Source organism: Phaseolus vulgaris, chromosome 11, assembly GCF_000499845.2.
Source record: "Phaseolus vulgaris cultivar G19833 chromosome 11, P. vulgaris v2.0, whole genome shotgun sequence".
Taxonomy (NCBI): Eukaryota; Viridiplantae; Streptophyta; class Magnoliopsida; order Fabales; family Fabaceae; genus Phaseolus; species Phaseolus vulgaris.
In genome coordinates, this window is record NC_023749.2 from 44355528 (window position 1) to 44378930 (window position 23403).

Here is a 23403-nt window from a genome sequence, read left to right on the forward strand (position 1 = left end):
CACCGTGAGCCACCGTGAGCAGAGTTGGTTTGCTTCGTCGTGAGTGCTTCATCGTCAAAGAAGTTGAGGTACCGTTCATGGATTTTTCTTCGTAGAGTAGTACATTCCGGATAATTTTATCCGCAGATCACCCTTTGCTTCCGGATAATTTTATCCGTAGACCACCATTTGGTTCCGAATAAATTTATCCGCAGAAGAATATTGGCATCCGGATTTTTTCATCCGGACTTCATTAATGGCTTACGGATATTTTTATCCGTAGTGCAAGAATTGGTTCCGGATTTTTTTGTTCGTAATTCAAAAGTGGGTTCCGGATATTTTTATCCGTAAGCTACGTTTGACTTGCGGATATTTTTATCCGGATTGTTGTTATTGGTCTGCGGATATTAATATCCATATTAGTGTGAAATTTTTCACAAGTGTTTTAAACTATATGTGTTATAATTTTGTTATATATGTTGGATTGAATGTTACTTTTATGAAATGTAAGATGGTGCGGACTAGAGGTGGAGGAAGTTCTAATTTGGATCGTGTGCGTCCAACTGCATCGATTAGAAGAAAACGGGGTGGGTCTAGTACTTCAATTCCAAATCAAGAGTTTGAAGATTATATTGAACAAGAAGAAGTTGAAGTTGATGATGAAGGCTATCCAGGAGGGCCATTGGATAAGTCCTTACTTGTTAATTATGAACATCACGTAGCCAAACAGTTGTGGGATGGTTTGGTAAGTAATGAAAAATAAATTTTTGTATTTGTTATGTATTCCTGATTATTGATGATATATGTTGATTATTGTAGGATCGTGGTGAGCTGAAGGTCGTTTCACATGGGAGGAAGATAAATAAGTTAGGAGCACCTCATGAGCGCATAGAAGCTGCTGTAGAATTGTCTGGCTTAGGTGGTCTGCTTCATGCTAGTTATGAGAGTCTAGACCGAGGACTGCTGTGTGCTTTTGTAGAGAGGTGGCATGCAGAGACAAACAGTTTTCATTTACCGGTTGGGGAGATGACCATCACTCTTGATGATGTGTCAAATTTGTTACATTTACCCATTGTCGGTCAGTTTTACACACAGGAAACCTTAGATTCTGATTCGGCGACTGATTTATTGGTAGAAGCCCTCCGTGTTGACCATGCACTTGCATCTGAAGAAACAAGACATTGTCGGGGAGCTCATGTGCGCCTTAGCTGGTTAAAAGAAGTGTATCAAGATGCATGCTCAAGGAGGCAGTGGACTGTGGCTGCCAGAGCATACTTACTTCACCTTGTCGGTTGCACTATTTTTGCGGACAAGAGTGCTACATCAGTAAGTGTGTTTTATCTTGGATTTTTTGTTGATTTGAGGCTTACCGGGGGATATTCTTGGGCAGCAGCTGCCCTAACTCACATGTATGAACAACTAGGAGATTGTAGTTATGCAAATACAAAGCAACTAGCTGGTTATGCAACATTGTTGCAGGGGTGGATTTATGAGCATTTCCCGTCTATAGGGATGAGACGTATGCAAGCATTGTATTCTGAAGATCAACCTCGGTGCAGGCTGTATGATGCTGGAAAAGGTACTTCAATTGTTGTTGTACGATCACAGTTGGATACATTGACACCAGCTTCCATTCGGTTTTGTCTATACAACGAGCACAGGGAAGAACGTCCATTCGAGTGGATTTCCTTATTCTGTGGTTATTTGAGGCTTGGAAATTGGACACAGCTGCACATGCCAGAACGTGTTCTGCGTCAGTATGGCTATACACAGATCATCCCTCGCAACCCATCTGTAATTGGACATGGTCATCTGGATACAAATGAAATGGACCGTCGATGGTTACATTTCAATGATTATGTCATACATGACTATGCCATAGCACGTCATCCTGACGCTTGCGTTCAAGAGTACATGGGTTGGTTTAGATTTGTATCACATCCATATGTGATTAATACAGATGAGGATGACCGTCCTGTACCGGTACCCTCAGATGCACGTCATCACGAAGCAGTGCCAAGTCATCATGAGGAGTCACATCCTGCTCTGGTATGCTTCTAACCTTGTTAAGATATTAATTTCTATTGTTTTTTTCTAATAGTATGTCATTCATGCTTGTAGGGTATTTGTCGTAGAATTACAGAGACATTGCAGCCATTACTTGATCATGGCGATGTCGTGGAGGGCAGCCCTGTTTGGGAAGGCATACAAGCAGCCATTACGTTAGCACGAGGAGCGACTGATGAAAGAGCTGTTTATGTCAGGAGACATGCACGTAGGAATGATTGATTAGGATTTCTCAATATGTCAGATGTATTACGATTTCTTTTTATGTAATATTTTGATCCATGACAATGTATCTGAACCTTAATTATATGTTTCAATATGATCCATGACAATGTATCTGAACCTTAATTATATGTTTCAATATGATCCTTATCGGTTCTTGCTTCACGTTACTTTTATTTTATATGTTTCAATATGATCCTTATATGTTTCAATATGATCATTAGTACAGAAATCACTGGCTTACGCATATATTTATCCGTAGGCAAAAGTATGACTTACGGATATTTTTATCCGTAGGCATAATAGTGACTTACGGATATTTTTATCCGTAGGCATAATTGTGACTTCCGGATTTTTTTATCCGTAGGCATAACTGTGACTTCCGGATTTTTTTATCCGTAGGCATAACAGTGACTTCCGGATTTTTTTATCCGTAGGCATAACAGTGACTTCAGTGAATATTGTAGGACAACTGCAAATGTACTAAACATCCATAAATCTAAATTATGCTATTACAAATGTTATAATTACAAATATCGTCTAATGGACATTAGTTGGGTATAAACTTGTATCCGGCTAGTGTAGTATGTTGACCAAGTTTGGGCCGCCGGATAACGATGTGATGCCCACAATATATCCGTAGGTGGAATTGGACAACCATCTTTGAGCTTGACCTATAAAGGTAATAAATATAAGGTACACAAATCTTGATTTAGCACATCAATCTTGATTGGTTTAGTTTATACCTGGACAAAATGATTTCCGTGGACATGTCCAATTGCAATGATTCGGTGTTGACGGAAGTTACTTGGTGCTTGGGTTCTTAAAGGAAAAATACTCAATGATTGTAACATGGACAAAGAAACAAGAATGACATTATACCGATTTGCAATAACATATCCCATGTCTGGAATTGTCATCCACTTATCTGTTCCTGCCTGCAAGTACAATTGACAAACAAAGTTAAATAAAGAAATGCAATGTAAAAATGAAATGGTTTTAGTGGTTGGTACCATAGACATGTGTTCCACTAGAAGTGAGTTCTTCAAGTATTCATATCTATCATCACCACCAAAGAGTTGAACATATTCTTGTCTCCATTCACTTAGTTCTTTTAACAAATTCATTCGAACAACAACCCATGACTCCTCTCCCATTCCCAATTGGGCAGCAACAGCACGGTAGCCACAATGGCCATCAGCCCTAACGTCAACAACATCAACAATATATGGATGATACCCTACAGGGAACTGATCAAGGAAAGGAATACATTTTGCTGGTACAATTTCTGGTAAGCTTTCTTCATTAGATTTTTTGCTTGCACAACTATCATGTTGTGAGTGTAAGAAATCCACATGTTCAAAATAAGAAGGGATTCGCTTAGTTGATCTCATGAATTTGGTAGGACGAGACATCTTTACAGCACCTTTTGTTTTCACCTTATGATCTGGTGCGTAAATAGATGTTTTCTCTGGAAAGGCAATATCCTGCAATTTACTCTTGATGTTAACCTTACCTGCAACATCCAACTCTTTAAACCGCTTCGCGATGACCTCAAACTCTTTATCAATTGACAACTCAGATGAAGATTGTTCAGTAGCAATGTCTTCAAAACTTAAACGAGTCCACATCACATGTACTGATTTAAGTGGTATGCTACCAACACCAAATGAAGTCAATTGACACGCACAAGGAAGACCATGAGTACATGTAAGACTACATCCACACCTACTTTTATCAAACCCCACTGATTTAACCCTATCAAGTTCTTCTGAAATAAGGTTCAAAGCATATTTAGACACAAAACCTAACAATTTTTTGTAAGCTGTAACCTTGAACCGATGTCCAACCACATGCAAACTCTTTTGGAATGAATCTTTGATTGCATTATGTTGTAAAATAATCATCTTATTGATGGAATCCCAGCAGAAACATAAATCCCCCATCGAATTCTGAAGAACTCTCTTTAGGCTCCAGTGTGCCGACTCAACTATGTTACTTGTTGTGTTTCCTAAGTGCATCACCTTATCTATCCATGCCTTGACAAATTTTTCTTTATGTGGACGTAACCATGTATCCATCACATAATCAACAAATATAGGCCATGGAGAACAGACAACTCGAAGAGCATTGACACGATCTTCAAAGGCCTCAACAATATCACAATCCACAACAGATCCCCACACTTCCATTACTTGATCCCATGCCTCTCTTGGATGCACCAACATTTTACATTTTGCTTTCACATTTTTATCAATGTGAAACCGACATAGCAAATTATAAGCTTCAGGAAACACCATTCTAATTGCATTCATTAAGGCAACATCTCTATCACATACCACCACCCTAGGGCATGAATCAACTCTTAAAAACAACCCTTTAAGTCTGTCAAGGGCCCAAAAAAAATTATTTTCCTTTTCTGCTGCTAGTAAACAAAATGCAACGGAGAAAGTCAAACCTGTAGACGTAATCCCAACAACCTCAAGTAACGACATCCTATACTTGTTCGTCTTGTACGTACTATCCATTAATATGACAATGTTAAATGAGTTCACCAATTTTACTGAATCTGGGTGTGTCCAAAATATATCTTGCACAATATTAGAGACCTCATCGCACCTACACCAATGCACGTACCTGTCTCGCTCTAGTAACAACATCAGTTGTTGCATTTCTGTTCTGTGACCTCGTTGTGATCTTCGGTGAACAGTGATTGCATTATAAACCTGCTTAATCGTTGTCACATTCTTCTCATTTCTCTCTTTCATGGTTAGTAAAATATTTCTTGGCTTCACCGCAGTTTTACTCATATCCTCAACCATAACCTTTTCCTCTATACCTAACCTTCCAGCATAGGGATGACCCACCATTGTCTCTGCCAAGTCATGATTGTGAGAACCACAAATTAATTCAACCTTCCACCCTTGACCACCTTTGACTGGTTTGCCTCGCAATCTGAAAGGACACTCACACTTCCTACTTCCAGTTTGACTGACATCTACTTCTTTTTATACCGTCTGTATTTACCTCCTCTCTCACAACCTAACAATACATAGGTCATCCTTCCTCGTTGGCCCGTCCATGTATCTGACCTTAATATAACAATGACAAACCCATAACTATAGCCAACACTTCTCGCCCAATCTAACAGCTCATCTCGATCACGAAATACCTACAATAACATTCTTAAAAATTTAAAAGAACATCTTGATCATCATGCCAAATTTAAAAATAATTCATATAAAAAACATTCACAACCCAACATTGACCATACCTCATTTGTAGAAAATGCCTCACTACATTCATGTGCCCTGTGTTCATTATCTAATGCGTTATAACTTGTTGATTGCTCCAGATCAACATCATCTAATCCATCCCACACATCAATCTCCCCTAAAACTCCCATGTATGACTCTGTTGAATCCATTCGGTTGCTGAAAAAAATTAACACTTCACTTCCGGATAAATTAATCCATAACCAAAAAAATATCAACAGTTAACTTCCGGATATATATATCCGTAAGGCAATATTATGAACTACGGATATTTTCATCCGTAAGGCAAATACTAGTCCCGGATATTTTCATCCGTAAGGCAATATTATGAACTACGGATATTTTCATCCGTAAGGCAAATATGAACTACGGTATCAGCATCCGTAGGCAAATCCTAGTTCCGGATATTATTATCCGTATACAAAATTTTGACTTCCGGATATTAATATCCGTAGGCAGAAAATTTGAATTCCGGATTCCGATATCCGGGACCAGCTGAGCTCGAGAAAATAACCAAAGACGAACGAAAATGGATTACTTACCTCCTTTAACTTGCCAAACGAAGCTTACACTCAACTTAGCAACAATGAACGAAGCACAACCTTCTCTTTTGCAGCTCAAACCAAAGCTTCACACATTCATGAACTTCTTCTTCCTCACCATTCAATGTTTTCATAAATGAAGAAGACAAGGGCATTTTTGGATTTTAAAAAATGTGTCGGGTGCCAATCACAATTGATCGGGTGCAGGAAGCAATTGCCCTCATTTTTTTACCTTAAACCACTAACGAAACCTGGCTGTTTCTTCTTGCACCTCGATATATTCTTCTCTCACCTCCATAAATTTTTAAATTTCCAAAAATACCCCTCTATAATATTTCGAATTACGTAATATGAAAGTTTTTTTCAAATTCGTAATTAGATTTTGGATTATGTAATCCGGAAGCCTTTTTTCATATGCATAATTAGTTTTCGGATTATGTAATCCATAAGTCTTTTTTAGCTTCCAGATTACATAATCTGGAAATCTTTTTTCAAATGCGTGTCCGGATTATATAATCTGAAAACTACTCTATGCGTGTGTACAAGAAGGATAAAAATGTATTTTCACGTTTTATATATGGGTGACAAAAGAACCTATGGAGGTGCAGAAAGAAACAATCACGAAACCTTTTCAACAAACTAGCAACTCCACCGTACCTCTGTCGAGCTCAACCTTTCTTGCAGCAACCTCCACGATCTCACTTACAACCCACACATCGTCATGAAAACTGTGTTTTGAAATAAAATACGAAGGAAAATTTTGAAATTTCAAAAAATGATGTGGTGTAGGAAGAAAAATGACGGGGTGCAGGAAGAACACCCAGAAAATTTTACCTAAAAAATTTGGCATGATCAAGCCCACTTAAGGTTACTAATAGATTAGGCCGATCATCTTAATTTTTTTTTAAAAAAAAATAAACCATAAAAATTTTAGAAGTGTTTTGTTATATTTTTGTAAAAGTTATCACAAATGTAGTAATTAGAGGATGCTACAATCCAAACCAAAATTGATTTAAGGAAGGATTGTATACTTTTGTAAATTAATTCATGTTATTTTTCTTCAATTCATGTTATTCACGTCCACCTACCTCACCCATTGCATTCACTCTCCTTTTACAGATTCACACAGAGTCAAACGATTCCTGAGCCAAGTCAGGAATCTCATGGCTTCATGTGGCATGCATGCAGAGGGCGCAGGGGGCACTGTTTCTCTTGATTCCAGCAAAAGCAAGGGTAACGTTGTAACTTGCTTGGGATGACTTGGCACTCCCACTCTACAGTGCAACTTTCTCTTCATCTTTGCGCAGATAAACATTTCACTCAAATTGATCTTTCCTTCCACACTCACCCGCAAGCATGCATGAATCCAAACGGGGTGCTCTTGTGACTTCCATCGTCGCCAACAGTGGCACCCCTGGATCCAAACGAAGCCTAAGTGTAATGGAAATTCAAAAACAGAAACATGTTCCAAAAGTAGTTTTGTCATTTCACATACATAGGTTCAAATTTGATCAGTGCAGGAAGTAATTTCCCAAGATCAATAATAAATTAGTTTTTCAGCCCAATACAATATCAACCTATGATGGGCAATGTTAACTCAAGTTTGGACTTGTTTTAATAACTCATCCTCAAACCAACTTGATATAAACATTTGATCAAAACAAGTAGTTCCCATCAAAATTAGACAAGTTTGAGTCGATAATTCAGATTCAAGTGTGTTTATCATGCCTAATTATTATAAAAATTTGGCAATATTACAGAATACTATGTTTTTCATATATTTTGATACATATTAGGTATAAGTCTCTTTTTCTTATTAATTTGTATGAAGTTTTTCTTCTAAAAAAAGTATTTTTTTTTAAATAAAGATGATAAAATTTGTATACATTTTTTCTTTTTAAATAAAGAGTATTTTTTTATTAAAAAATGATAAAATGGATATTTTGTATTGTCTAAATGAGATAATAAGTTGTTTTTTAATTAAAAAATGGTCTTTTGGGTTAAATTTTTTGAAAAAGTGTTTTTTTAATTAAATAATAGCTTATTATGATTTTTAACATCTTCGGATGAACTTATTTTAAAAGAATCAAAATGAAAAAAATTGCATTTTCTAAGAAGGTAAGAGCAACATGAAGTTACTTCTCATAATAAAATAGATGTTGTGAATTTTTTATTTTTTTTAAAACAGCATGAAAAAAAAATATTAATTCTTTATTTATATAAGAATCACTTAAAAGTAAATAACTATTTTATCACAAACAAACATAACCAATAATATTTACATCAATTGTTAGCATTTTGGCCTTGGGAAGGATAATGTCCTTTTAGTAGATTATAAAAGGATGAATTAGAAGGTTAAAATGCCTTCATTGCTCTCATTATTTAATACACACACACATATATTCACATAAAATTAAATATTTTTTTTCATGTTTTTCCATTATTTTTAAACTATTAGCGAAATGGGAAAATAGAGTGGAGCGAAAACATAGTCAAGTAAATGCATATTTTTTTAAACAAAAGTTGACAAACTTTTAATTTATTAATTAAATTTAAAACTTCCAGTTTTAGTGTATAATTAATTAAATAACTAGTTATTAGATAGCATAGGAACTTATGGGAACAGTATGAACCATTAATAATGTGAAGTCATAAGAAAATTTAAGTTATTTTATTGTCTGATAATGGACAATACTTTCTTGCCTGTTTTATTTTCTAAGTATTAAAAAAAAAAACGTTAAATAAAAGTTTCATGATATTATATTCATTTTCAGTATTACGACATTGATTAAATTACTTTTTATCCCTCTTTTTATTTTTAAAGTTCTAATCATTTTTAAAATATTTAATTTAGTCCCATCATTTTTAAAATCATGCAATATAATTTTTTCCCGTAATGTGTCTGAATTTAATTTGTAATTAATAAATATTAAAAGTTAATTTAGTCCCATCATTTTTAAAATCATGCAGTATAACTTTTTTCCCGTGATGTGTCTGAATTTAATTTGTAATTAATAAATATTAAAAGTTAAAAAAAAGTAGAAATTTATAATTTTAAAATAGTTGTGGTTATATTTTTTTCTTTTATTTTCAGAAGAAAAATGTTATGATACATAATAGAAATTAAATCATATAAAAACTAAGAATTTAATATTTAATGATGTAAAAAACTAATTTTGATGAAATATTTTCCTTAATGTGAATAAATTATATATATGAAAATTATTATATAATTGAAATTACTAAAGAATTATTATTTTATTGTAATATGATCAAAATATTAATAATTATATATTATTTGTAACACTTCACAAAACGTGTGCATTACCTTAAGTCCAGTGAGATAACATTATTAAGGTTCACTTTGGAGATCGGAGCTCCATCACGGTTTTGTCCTTAAAAGATGTCTCAGAGGATTAAGGGAGGAAAGTGAATTTAAAGTGCTATTGACCTCGATTCCTAAGCGATCTGAGACTATTGGACATACTAGAACAATTGTCATCATCTCATCCCTCTTAAAAATGATTTGTCCTTAAGTATGAAGGTTCTTCTTCATCATTAGTGTAACTCAAAAGGATTTAAATAACACAAATTAAAAGTAGAATTAACATCATGATAGATCTAGCCTATATGCATTTTCATTGTAAACCGTCTAATGGAAGTACATAAATGTAATAAGATTGACAACTTTTACGTGAATCTCTCTCTCTCTCTCTCTCTATATATATATATATATATATATATATATATATATATATTGTTCATTTCACTTGTAAACCACCTCAACCTAGTATAAATATATGTATAAGCAAAGCAAAGATCATTTCTAACCGATTAGATTTTCAAACAGAGTCCCTAGATTTTCAAGTAATCCTATTATTGGCTTTGGAAATCTCTTTGGAGATAAGATTTTTAGGTAAAGAAAGCTATTAGTTGAACTAATTTTAAATACAACTTGAGGTTTTAGTTTGAAAACCTTATTAAATCCGCTTAACACTTTTCCCTACGCTTAATGCAATTTTTTCAAACAGAGTTAGGGAATATCTAAATCTCCAAGTTTGCTAAGCGAATCTCCCTCCTCAACGAATTGGAGTTGAGATTTTGAGGTGCTCTCTGCCCTAAATTCTCTCAATGTTTTCCCATGTGCTCAACAAATTTGAGATACAATTTTGGAGTGCTCTTTGCCTTAAATTTGCTCAATCAAATTCCATGAGCTCAACAGATTTGAGATGCACTGTTTAGGTGTTCTTTGACATATATTTGCTTAGACAAATTCCATGCGCTCAACGAATTTGAAATGTAGTTTTTTCAGTGTTTTTGCTTCAAATTCTCTCATCCAAATTTCCATGCGCTTAACCAACTTTCATGGACTCAATTTAATTTCAATTGGCTCAAGCCATTTTGACATCATTTCTTATTTTTTTCTTAACTACCTTTATTTCTCTTCTACAAGTCATAAAATTCAATTAAATCTTTTGAAACATTATCAATTTGTAAATTAGAAGTGATTATATTTTTTAAAGATCTATATTTGCTTAAAATTACGAAGCTTAAGTGTTTAAACCAATTTATTCAATTGATTTATAAAATTTAATGTTCTATGACTATTGTTGGTATTTTCTAATTGTGTTAAAAGTATAATTTTTTGTATGTTGGAATGATAATTTGATGAATGAAATGAAATGTGAATTATGTGAAATGTGATCGAGACATAGTATTTTCAAGAAAAAAAATATCGTGTGTTGAGATTGTTATGAAAACGTATTTGATTTGAGAGTACTCTGTGAAAGAGACAATCCTGACTCTATTGGTATCTTGGAATCACATAGATGAAGAGTATTAGGGAGTGAAAGTCGATTGAGGTTCATATAATTGAGTATGAGGTTTGAAAGAACTTATCAGAGCATATCATATGGATTTACTCTATCATATGAGGTAATTTGATATTGTGACAATTATGTGCATGGTTGTGTGGATTCACAACGGGTAGTATGACAGGTGCATGTCTCTGCGTGTTAATTTGAATACACGGGTCTTTCGAAAGTAGAGTCAAGTGTCTGTATGTGGATGTCAGTGAGCTTCTAACGAGAGTTCTATTGAAATATGTTAGTGAATTTCTGGCATGAGTGACGTGAAACGTGAAATATTTACGTGTTTAATACATTTGGAATGAATGAAGAGTGATGATACATGTGATTGTGACTGGATGATTCAAATCTAAATTTTTTTATTAAAGGTTTAAACAATCGTTGTTAGCTTACCCTACTTTATTGTTGGTGTTGTTATTTTAAAAAAAATATGTGATGATCGTGTGTTACATGTGAGTAAAGAATGTGTGTAAAGAATGTTGCAGGTTCTGAGACATCAGAGTGAAGATGATGGATTTTTCTTTTAGTTTTTTAGATGTTTTGTTTGATGATATAAATATTTGAAAATCCGTGTATATAAAGGGATAAGATCTTATGATATAATAGTATGTTCATGTAAACTGTATTTATATATTAAACGTCATGACATAGAAATTGGATAAGGTAATTGAGGATGTTACCGTCATTGATTTTTCTGAGGATTTGAAAGAGACTAATGTAACATTTCATAATTTTAATATATTATTTTCCAATACTATAATTAACATTATTATTAAAATGATTTGTATAAGCTTATATACTAAACATACACAAAAGGATGAAGAACTTGTGTTGATATGTTTTCCCATATTCATTGGACGAAGACCTTTCATTTCATGAAATGCTACAAAATAAAGATGAGGAAGAAAGACATAAACAAGGTAAAGTGAGATGTATGTGAGTCACATGATTGATTACATGACCACATTATCTTATCTTTTTTAGTTTACATTTTTCCATATTCAAAATAACTATTCAATGAACATAATTGATTGTGTCTCAAATATAATTAATTATGCTATTTTTTTCAAATATTAAATAAATAAAATAATAAATAAAATGATACCATGATAAAAAAATACTTTATTTTCTTCATTTCTTCTAATCCGAGTAAATCTAATTTCCCCTCATTTTTTTTTATCTCTTTCTCTTAATGTTTTTTCTCCCCTTCCTTACTTCCATCATTAAGCTAAGAGTTTATTTTAAATCAAATAAATAATTTATTGAGAAAAAATATTATGTAAATAATAATTTACAAAGAAATGTATGTATTTAGAGAAGAATATAATCTTAATATTAAATATCTTCAACATACTATATTTTAAATATAGTGAATAGTAAACCACTTCAAATAATGAGTTTTTAGATAAATCCAAATATTTGCTTTTCTTCGAATAAATGGAAAACGAAACAAATAATGAAGTAATTTTGAAACTAAAATCAATGAATGAGCACGTGGAGAAGCACGTGGGTGCACCTGAACACCAGAGTCCATTGTTCCAAACATCCCACAAAAGAAAAGAAGGGCTAAGGAATAGAATTATCCCATTCCGAGACAATTCATAAACTTGTCAGAAAACTCATGTCTTTCATGTTCAATCATTGAAGGCATCTCACCACATGTTTCTCTCTCCATTTCAGTGGCTCAGATATTCTCTTCTTTATTTTCCCAATTGTTTTAGTACAACAAAAAAAGGACATAACAGTGTTGTTTTAATAAGTATATACTCTTTTTTTAATTTATATAAAAATATATTAAATTAAAATTGTCGAAAAACATTTACAAATTACATAACATTATTAGTTTTTTAATTACGGAAAAATAAGAGAGAGGGAAAGAAAGAGAATAGAAGCGAGAAACAAAAATTCGTATAAAAGAAGTTCAAAGAAAAGGTTTAAAAACAATTATTAGACCTAAATTTTCTTTTAAGAAAATAAAATATGCATAAAAGTAGTTAATTGAATCATAATACAATGAAATACAACCATAATTTTCATTTTTTTTTTATTTTTCTATTATTACATGTATATTTATATTTATTTAAATGAAATATAGATTTATGTGTATCTATATGTATGAAAGATACAGAAAGAATATGAAAGTTATGTTATTGAGTTTCAAGAGATTTGAGAAAGAAGAGATTTAAATTGAAAAGCAGCAACCATCTCTCAAAATTAAAGAAATAGAAATATATTTCAGAAAAATAAATTAAAAAAATTGTTATACATCCAAAACTAGAAAATAATGCAATGTCCATAATATAATAACAAAATTAAATATTAATATAAGTATAAAATAGAAAAAAATTTGAAAACAGTTAAAAAAAAATCATATATATATATATATATATATCACTAAAAACACTATAAAAATTCACTAAATAAAAATTAATTTTAATTAAGTAATATATTAACAAAATTAGGTACTATATTAATTATTTTAAAATTTAAAATTGAACTAAAATATTAGTAGCTAATTAGATATAATTTATAAATTAATTTATAATTTTTTTAATAATAAAATTTATTTTAAATATGAATATTTTTAATTTCTAAAATAGTATATAATTTAATAAATATAAAATATAATTTTTTTAAAAATTAATTTCTATTTAATGATTTTTTAGGGTAATTGTTTAGAAAAACTTAAATTTTTATTAGAATAAAAAAATAAAATAATAATAATAACAAATAAAATTATTACTAGCAATAATATAATAAATTAATTATCTAAAATAATATTCTCAATTAAAAAATCTAAAAAAAAATATTCTTATGTTTTCTTCATTTCTCTTTAATTAATTTCTGTATTAAACTTTGTTTAATTGATTTCCTTTTTTTTTTTAATTCTTCCTTTCTTCCTCTACTAAACAAGTATATGATAGAAAAGAAACCCAGAAGTGATCTAAATGATTATTCACGTACTGTGTGTGTAACAAATTAAGAACACAATTGAATTTTTTGGTGTGGTGGTGGGTGTGTGATCATCACTTTATCACTTTAAGATGGGTGTATGATTACGACTATGATGCTAATTTTTCCTAGATTTGGTGATTGAAGCTAATTACGGGATTAATAATGTTACATTAGTGGTCCTTTTCTAGACAAACTTTGCATCGTCATGAACAGTGGCTGCTTCTCGTTTTTGTTAATCGTGCATTCCACCAATCACCATATGCATATCGTGTAGCTATGATCACAATCAATGATCACTTTTCTTATAGTCAAACTTCATACACTTTTCATATGTGTCTATTTTTTCATAGGCAATAATATGTCTCTTAATTATGGTCTTCCAAGTTAAAATTAAAGGTGTTGACTTATAAATCCTCTCGAGAAAGTTTAAAGATAAAGTTGAAAATACAAACACCTACTCAAATATTGAAAATAGATTAAGTTTTTCATCTGGGTCATAGGAAGGGTCTATCTTTGATTGTAATTTTGGATGAGATATTACAACATTTTGTTAAAAATGTTAGTATACTTTGAACTCTGAGATTTTAATATAATAATTAGATTATGTATGTTAAAGTAAAAAGTTTCTAGAGTGTTGAATATGATTTAGGTGAGTAAAGTTAATTTTTTTTATAATTTTTTTAGTATATTAGGTTATGAGTGTAATATGAATGAATATATATTGAGTTTGATTGAACAAAGTTAGAATTGAAAATTAACAAGTGATGATATTTGAGAAAAAAAATATGGTTGTATAGATATTTTGAATTTGTTTGAAAGTTATATTTATTAAAATGGTTGAGTAAAACTTCTAAAAACATATGTGGTTTTGTTGTATGAAGTTGATTTTCTAATATTTTCATTCAAGCGAATTTTTTCATTCAAGTGAAAATAGAACACAATTCAACATTTACTCTTAGTCCTATTTTTGCCTCTCTCCAACAAAAAAAAAATATAGTTGCAACTCAAATTTTGCTTTTGATCCTATTTTCGCTTAAGTGAAAGATTTTTTGTTCAAGCAAAAGATTTTTCGTTCAAACAAAAATAGAGCTACAACTCAACTTCAACTCTCAGCTAGATTTTACTCAAGCTAAATAAAATATTTTCTTTTTGTCTTTGGATTTGTTGTGAATGTTAATTATAAATATAAATAAGATATTAACTTGTATATTTAATTGATTTTTGTTTAAATGAGTTATGTTCTATGAAAATGGTTGTTGAGAATAATAAGAATTTTATGAATTTGGGGTTACAAATATAGGATGATATGTAAACTTTTGTTTGAGTTGTTTATGAAGTAAACACACTTATTTTTATAACAAATATTCTCTTGTTTACTGATAGTTTAAGACACATAAACTAAAATATCAAACGGTGAGAAGTTGAATGGGGAGTTCTTGCTCACCGTGACATATGTAAATGTGTGACTTAGGTTGTAATGAACTTACGCTAATCCATTACTCTTAAGTTCACCTGTTAATCCAAGTCTTGATTTGGATAAGATGTTAGTCTCATACTTAATGAATCTTCCGGAAGGCGTGAGTTGATATTTCATTTGTTGAATATCCTTTGATGTATAGATCCATAATCTATATGGTTTTTGTATGTTAGTGTTTGATGGGATTGATTTTTTTTTTGGATTATTAATTAAAATGTTTCCTTTTTATACATTTTTATCATGTTGAAGTCTTATTTCAATAGTTTATCCTTATATATATTGTTTGAGTGGTGATATATTATGATTGTACTATGTATATATAACCACATGTGCATGAACAACATCAAGAAGATATTAAAGAATATCTAGACTCTCTTTTCTTTTTGTATATATTTTGTTATGCTTAAGTTGTATTTTGTATTTTGTAATGCTAAATATTTGGTCTAGGCTTTTTATTGGCTTTTATGATAAATATGATAGCTTTATATGGATCTTACCCGAAAACAATCTTGTTTTACAAAACAAATAATCAAGTATCAAAGTGAAAGTAAAGTGTATCATGTTAGTTAAATGATATTACAAAGACTCTCTATGGGCATAACATACCTACAACAAAAAATTGTAAAAATTCCCACATGCATGTAAAATTGTAAGAACAAAAATGTTTTTTTAACATCTATTGCTCCATCTTACACCCCAATAAATATTAATATTTTAATCATTTATATATTTTTTTTAATTTTGAAAATTATTTTAACATTTTGCATTTTGCTTATATTTTCATGAAGAAGATTTTTTCTTTTTTTTTAATTTTTTATTACAAATGTTAATATTTTATTATGGGTGTAAGGTGGAGCAGGGTGTTAAAATATCATCACCCGTAAAACACTTCAACCTTATCTTTTTATAATTTTTGTGATATATAAATCTTATTTTTTAAAATGCAATTGAGAGAACATTATGAATAACAAGTTTTCATCTTAATTGTGCATTTAGGTTTAAGCTTAAAAGACTTGTATGAAAGAATACTAAGTTATTATTTGAAAAGTGAGATCCTAATTCCACTAAGTTATAAATGGTTTGGTGCAACAATATTTGTAGTTGGTTCAAATTATAGTTGAACTTGACAAGTTTGAGAAAGAAAAACTAGACGTAATATTAATGTAAAGAGAAATCAATATAAAAATACTCTTATTTTTATTCTTGATTTGTTTTGCTTAAAACTAATTTTTTTATGAAACTATTTTAATCCACAAAAGTATTCGAAGAAAAATGTGAAAGTGACTGTGGAAGATAATTTTTTAAAACAATACATAAATAATATGTTATGGACGATGTTACTCTCTATGACAATTACATATTTATAAATATTTTTTTTTCATTTTAATAAAAGAATAAAACATAAGTACAAACCTTAAATTTTAATACAAATTAATATTCAAAACGCAAGTGCAATACTATAAATTTAAATAAAATATAGTTTTTAAAACATAATTAATTTCTTTAAAATTATAATTAATATTTTATTCTTTAAGAGTTATTTTTTCAACCTTTGATTGCATTACAAGAAAATCATTAAATAGAAATCAATCTTAGATACAACAAATAATTAGTTAGTATATTGATTAAATTATATACTATTTTAAAGTAAAAAAATGATTAAAATAATATATAATTTAATGAGTACAATGACTAATTATTTTTTTATATAATATTGATTTCTATTTAATGATTTTCTTGTAGTGTTGTGACAACCTTTAATTTTAAGAAACATTAAAAACAAAAATAAGTTCATTAAATAAATTATGAACTTAAATTTCTAACTAAAAATATTAATTTAATTACCTCAATATTAAGGCATTTATGTAATCTTATGGATGGTGGGTACCCACACTATGACTAACATTATTTGTCTCCCCGTTTGCGAGTAAAGAAATTCAAATCTTAGTGACGTCACTTTGAAAATGACAACTTATGTGAAGAGATGATGATAGAGGTCTCAGCTCGGGACCAACCACTAGAGTTATGACAAGGAGAATATAAGAAGATTGAGACTTTGTTACTAATGGTAAAGACACTCTCTTATACATGTTCAAAAGTGTCATAACCTAGTATAAATTCTAGAGTAGGATTTGAATTTTCTTGCTTAAAAGTATAATATGATTTTTGCTTTAAGTAAATTAAGGTTAGAGTTAGGTTTCTAAACCCTACCTAGGGTATAATTAGGCTTAATTACAACCCACATTAAACACTAGACTCGTCATTAGACCTAATTAGGTCACATGGAGCACACCTTGATCATGTTTTCCTTGTGACTTGATTTAGGCACCTAATTCAAACCTTTTGCATTTGAATTTTCCTACTGTTTTGTTTGTAACTTGGTCGACCCTCTAACCTATAAATTGGGGTGCTTGACTCATGTTTTAGTAGATCAAATATATGAGTGTTATACTTTCAAATTGCAAGCTTAAACACTCTCTTGTTTAGCCTCTCTCTAAGATATACACCTTTGGCCTCTTCTTCCACCTCTTCCAAGTGATATGGCCGAACCAATCACTCTCCACACTCCTCATGAAAACTACAAGGAATCCATGGCTCCAATTGATCTCTACTTGACTCACTACTTCCATTAAGCTTCCGCCAACTCCCACCCAATTTCAAGAAAAACCCATTCGGATGAAGGAGATGCTATCATTTGGTATCTAGAGCTTAGGTTTTTCAAGAGCTAAGTATCTTCTTCTCTTAATTCCCTTCTCTTAATTCCATGTTGTTCATTGATGTTCTCGAGTGTCTTGTTATTTCAATTCCATTTTACTAATCATTTAATGATGTTGTGCTAATTCTAATCAATTCAATTGATTTGTGTTTTTGAACCATCCATTTTAATTTTTGTTGGAATTCTATTTAAGTATACTGTGTTGCTTTTACTTTTGTTTGAGTTTTATTGAGTTTTCATTCGTTACAAGTCAGTCATTTTCATTTTGAAATCAAGTTCAAGTAATATCTAGTTATGTTCTTCCTAAATTGTCATTAAATCTGTGTGGTGCCTTTTCTAATTGATTTTGGTTGTTTGCTTTATTTTGAGTCTTAATTCTAATTTGATTTTGAGCTTTGGTGCATTTTTAATTTTTACATACTTGACTTCTATACTTTGTTAGTTTTATACAAGTTCCAATTTCACTAAATTCTATCGTGTCTTGAGTTTTCAATTTTGTTTTTGAAATTCAAATAGGCTACTCTATTTTTTAGAATGTTGTGCTGGCTGAAAAAGTTTATCATAATTTGAATTGTTGGTAAAAAATCATGAAACTCTAAAATTGAGTACTTTGAGGTGTTGAGAAAAATTGAAAAAAAGAATTGCATCAAAATTCAAAATAGAAAAAAAATGACAAATGAAAAATGGACAGAGTATAAAAAAAATGGCTCAAAAATTTGAAGAGAAGAACAAATTTGAAAAAGATTATTGCAATTAATTGGTGAATTGTTTATGTGAATTTCCAACGCCAATATTGAGCTTATACATTGAAGTTTCAGTGGTTAAAATTTCAAAGTTTGAATTCAAATATTCTGTTTAGCATAAATTTGGTAAGTTGTGAAATTTTTCTTAAAAAAAATAATAATTTTGTAGTGCATTTCAGTTTTATTCATCTATTTTATACCCTTTCTTTAGGATTCCATTTATGTGTTAGCTTTTCTTCGGGAATCTTAATTTTTTGCTTTTCAATTTCTTGTCTACTCATTTGTAGTCATGCCTATCATAAAATCTTCTTGAAGTAGTTCTTAAATTTAAATTGAGCTTTTGTTGCTATGAATTGTTTGACCTCTATTTGTGGAAGTGGCCAATCTCTTGGGTGAGTTGTGGAGCTGAAATTTTTGGTGCAAGCTACATCACTAAAAGAGGTAAAACTGGACACCATTAAGTTGAATATCCTAAGGAGGTGAAGCAAGGGAGAGCAACCTAAAGTTCACAAAAAAAAAGGCAATAGGAGCAACAATTTGGAGTGCATAGAATAGGAATTTAAATTTTAGTTCATAAAAATTGTTAACCTAATTTTCATTGTATTTTCTTTGAGTTGTATTTGTTTAAACTTCTTCAATTAGTGGATTAATATCACGTTTAGTTCGGTGAGTGTGTCTTCAGGTCCAAGGTGTTGAGATTATGGGAGTCTAAGTCCAAGAGGGGGGTGAATTGTACTTAGGAAAATTTTCGCAAAAACACTCTTTAAGAAATCCTGACAGAAAAAGAATAGATTAATTTAAAGAAAAACATATTGAATTTCTTGTTCAAAAAGCTATTTGAGAACACTACAAAAAAACGTATATAATGCGGCGGTTATTTTTGCAAAAACTGGCGTTTCTAACCGCCGCATTATACGTCTGTGGCGGTATCGCGTACCGCCAGAATTCTTGCCGCCACAAAGTTTAATGTGGCGGTCAAATGAGAACCATTGTAGCAGACGCCATAGTATGCATTGTATAAAGTGACGGTTTTAAGCGTGCAATTGGCGTCAGTTATAAATGTCGTAATTTTAAAACTGGATAAACCAATTCTAACGTAAATAGTGGCAGTTTTAACCCCCACTTAATACAGTATAATATGACATTTATAATACACTTTATAACGGTCATAATTCGAATATTAAATATTTATTTTTATTTTTAATATTTATAATAATTTATTTAATTTTATTTTATAATTTGATTTCATAATATTATTTAATTTCATATTATAATTAAACTTTAATTTTATTTTTAACATTTATAATAATTTATTTAATTCTATTTTATAATTTGATTTTATAATATTAATTAATTTGTATTATGTTTCATAATATATATAATTAAGTTATAACATAAACTAATTTCATAATATAATTAAAATTGAGAAATATAATAATCAAAAGATGAGTTCATTCATTCATTGAAAGAAGAAAGTTGATAATGTGAAACTAACCCAAACAACAAGTAAATTAAATTGTCAAAATGTAAATTGTTTCACTTTCCAAACATATTACAAGTAAAATCTCAATCCTAATTTGTCTTACTCCCTCCACTTGATCTTATATTCTTGTTTGGCGATGGAGAACCACTAGCAACATCCGGTGCCTAGAATAAGTTAAAATATGTTTAAAGTTAATTGTCAATATCCAAAATAGTCCAAAACAATCATTGTTATAATGCGTATGAACTTATATCAAATTGACAAATTAAATCATTGGGATAATAAAATAAAACTAGGTTAATAAAACTAAAATAAGAGAAAAAATATCTTAATATTTTATAGAAAAAAATAGATCAATATATAGTTTTTGAATTAACAAACAATGTTAGTATATCTTTGAATAATTTTAAATTCTTAACTTTTTTTTTATTTGGATGCAAGCTTGACAAACTCATTTATATGTTAAATTGAGGATACATACGTTATGTAAATTTAAATATAATAAAATACAAACCAACACAAGTAACTAATAATGTTTCTTCTGATATAAGAATTATAAGTTTTGAGATTTCAACCCCAATCATAAAGTATTACATGAGCAACTAAATTCAAAGAATAGTAATACCACTTACCCGTATGATAATTGTCATCCTAGTAAATTCATCCAGAGAACCAACTCTCTGTACCAGGATTTAAGCCATGCGACCCTAATCTACAAAATTCAAAAGTATCACTGCTCGAGTTAGAAAATGATAAATGAATAAAAAACTTTGCTTTTTGTGTCAAAGTAGTAGTTAAAAATGAGGCACAACTCAATTAATCAACATAACTGCTAGCTAATAGGTTTATCAACCCAAAAAGGGTTTATCAACCCAAAAAGATAGATTATAAGAAAGATATAGTGGATGGTGGCTGCAATAAATTTTACGCATACAGAAATTTGTTTCAGTTTTCTTCTTTATATATATATACATTACTTCAATTTGATAAGAACCATTAAGCATGCTTTTCTTTCAAAATGCGATGGACTGAAGTTTAGATAATTTTTCTCAATATTAATTACATCAACTTTCTTCTTTTATAATTCTAAATTTGTATCCCAGTCCCAGCTTGAACCTATATTAACTATATAATAATAGTAAACATCAAAAGGCATATACGCATACATAACCACAAGTTCACTTATTTCTAATGAAGCACATGGGAAAAAATTAACATCATGTTCTTAGACCCCAATGTATTGATGGCTTGGACATGCATAATGATAAATACTTCAAGCCGTAATAGAAACTTTTAAATATCTATGATAACAACCTTAATATTGCTCCTCAACAAGCAACGCCTCTAGCTCTTTCTCTTTTGCATCTCTTATATTAAGCAACACTTTCAATGATTCCTGAAAAGGGAAATAGTTAATGCATGTGTCTTGGGAATAACTCTGCAAGAGACAATAACATGACAAATAGAGTCAATGGAGAAAGAGACTAACACAAACACAACGTCCCATTCCACCCAAAATCGTTGGGAGAAAACAGAGAAAGAGAAAACTTTACCAAAAAAAAGTGTTAGGAAAAGAGAGAGAGAGAGAGAGAGAGAGTGATACCCAATGACATGCCGACCACTATCATGAACAGCTTGGGAAACCAAACCCATTAAGCCAATGTTTCCTCCTTTGTAGACCAGATCAATGTTCCTAGAGACCTTCAAAGACCATTAACAACATAAACAATCTAGAAAAACTAGAGTAACAGAAAAAAATAAGAAGGTCTATGATAATATGATGTCAATAACACAAGTTATGTAATTTTTGACTTGCAGAAACAAGTTACAGCTTGCAAACCTGGTATGAACACAACGAACTAGCCCAACTGAAATTATCAATGGAACTAGATCATTTAAGACGTCATATATCACAAAGTATACCATAAATGATTTTGTGGTTTTTTCATAATGTTTAAAAGGGGATTGGATGGTAAAACTGAAATGGAGAAAGAAAAGCTCAAAACTTTTCATTCCAATCAAAAGATTTTATCTCTAAACGGTAGGGTTTCACTTGCCAATGGATGTAGAAACTATTCTCTGCCACTTCACTGCTACGATTTTCGCAGTTAGGGTTGGATGCGAAAACCCTGTGCTCTCAAATGGGGAAGCTTCGCTCTCAGATTTCGATTTTGGGATTTGGGTTTCGATTTCGCAACGAGGTTTATACATTGGATTTGGAACCTAATTAGCTATAGGATTTCGCTTTTGGATTTGGGAACAAGGTTCAGAGCTTTGATTTGGGAACGCAGTTTAGAGGTTTTGGCTTGGGAATAAGGTTCAGATATGAGCATTTGGAAGGGTGCACTGCACTGTCTGGAACCAGCATCACACAACGGTGGTGGAGTTTTGCGGAATAATAGGGTTTCAAAGGCTTTTAGAAAATTTTGGAGGATGGAAGGAGAATAGGGTTTTGAAAAATTAAAATTTTGAGTAAGTGTGGGAAATGAAATATTATGGGAGTTTTGAAAAATTAAAATTATGAGTAAGTGTGGAAAGAGAAATGTTACGGAGGGAAATGGGTAGAGTATTTATTTTAAAAGGATAATTACGACGGTCCTACATGCCACAATTCAAAGGAAGATTATGGCAGTTACGAAACTGTCGTATTATACAACTAATTGTGACGGTTTTTAATGACCGTCGTATTATAACCGCCATCACATACAAGTTTTTTTGTAGAGGAACATTATTTTTAGGATTAACAAATTTTATTTCTAACTTAACAGTTCTGATCTTTATACAGAGGGAATATTGACGTCAATATCAAACCTTGAACACAATGAGTTAACAAAGATTTAATTTCTTTTTAAAAAACAAGATCTTGAAAATCAAAACAAGTGAACAAGATTTTTAATTATGATTTAAAAATATAACCTTTAAAACACTTAGTTCATCTGGTTTTACATGAAACAATTCTTATAAAGAGATTCAGAAATCAGAATTTTTAAAACCAGCAAACACTTTTCAGAAATCTTTTAAAACCAGTTTTTATATAATGAAATCTTGAAATAGTTTTAGGACAAAATTGCTTTTA

The 23403-nt window shown here is 30.6% G+C and overlaps 1 protein-coding gene, 2 long non-coding RNA genes and 1 pseudogene across 3 annotated transcripts; 2 read left to right on the top strand and 2 right to left on the bottom strand.

Annotated features, from left to right (window-relative positions):
• Positions 1-1874, top strand: LOC137808345 (protein MAIN-LIKE 1-like). Its single transcript, XM_068609417.1, has 4 exons — positions 1-68; positions 491-724; positions 799-1820; positions 1862-1874. The coding sequence occupies exons 2-4, from the start codon at positions 491-493 to the stop codon at positions 1872-1874; spliced, it is 1269 nt and encodes a 422-aa protein (XP_068465518.1). The 5' UTR covers positions 1-68.
• Positions 1875-1897: 23 nt separating this feature from the next.
• LOC137831207 (uncharacterized) lies at positions 1898-2433 on the top strand. The gene is made up of 2 exons (XR_011084362.1): positions 1898-2028; positions 2101-2433. It is a non-coding gene; the product is annotated as an uncharacterized lncRNA (long non-coding RNA).
• An 888-nt stretch (positions 2434-3321) lies between these two features.
• On the bottom strand, positions 3322-5674 carry LOC137808354 (protein FAR1-RELATED SEQUENCE 6-like; annotated as a pseudogene).
• Positions 5675-20289: 14615 nt separating this feature from the next.
• LOC137829156 (uncharacterized) lies at positions 20290-22758 on the bottom strand. The gene is made up of 5 exons (XR_011084011.1): positions 22168-22758; positions 21931-22028; positions 21642-21723; positions 20960-21039; positions 20290-20491 (listed from the first exon to the last, which is right to left on the bottom strand). It is a non-coding gene; the product is annotated as an uncharacterized lncRNA (long non-coding RNA).
• Positions 22759-23403: the final 645 nt, after the last annotated feature.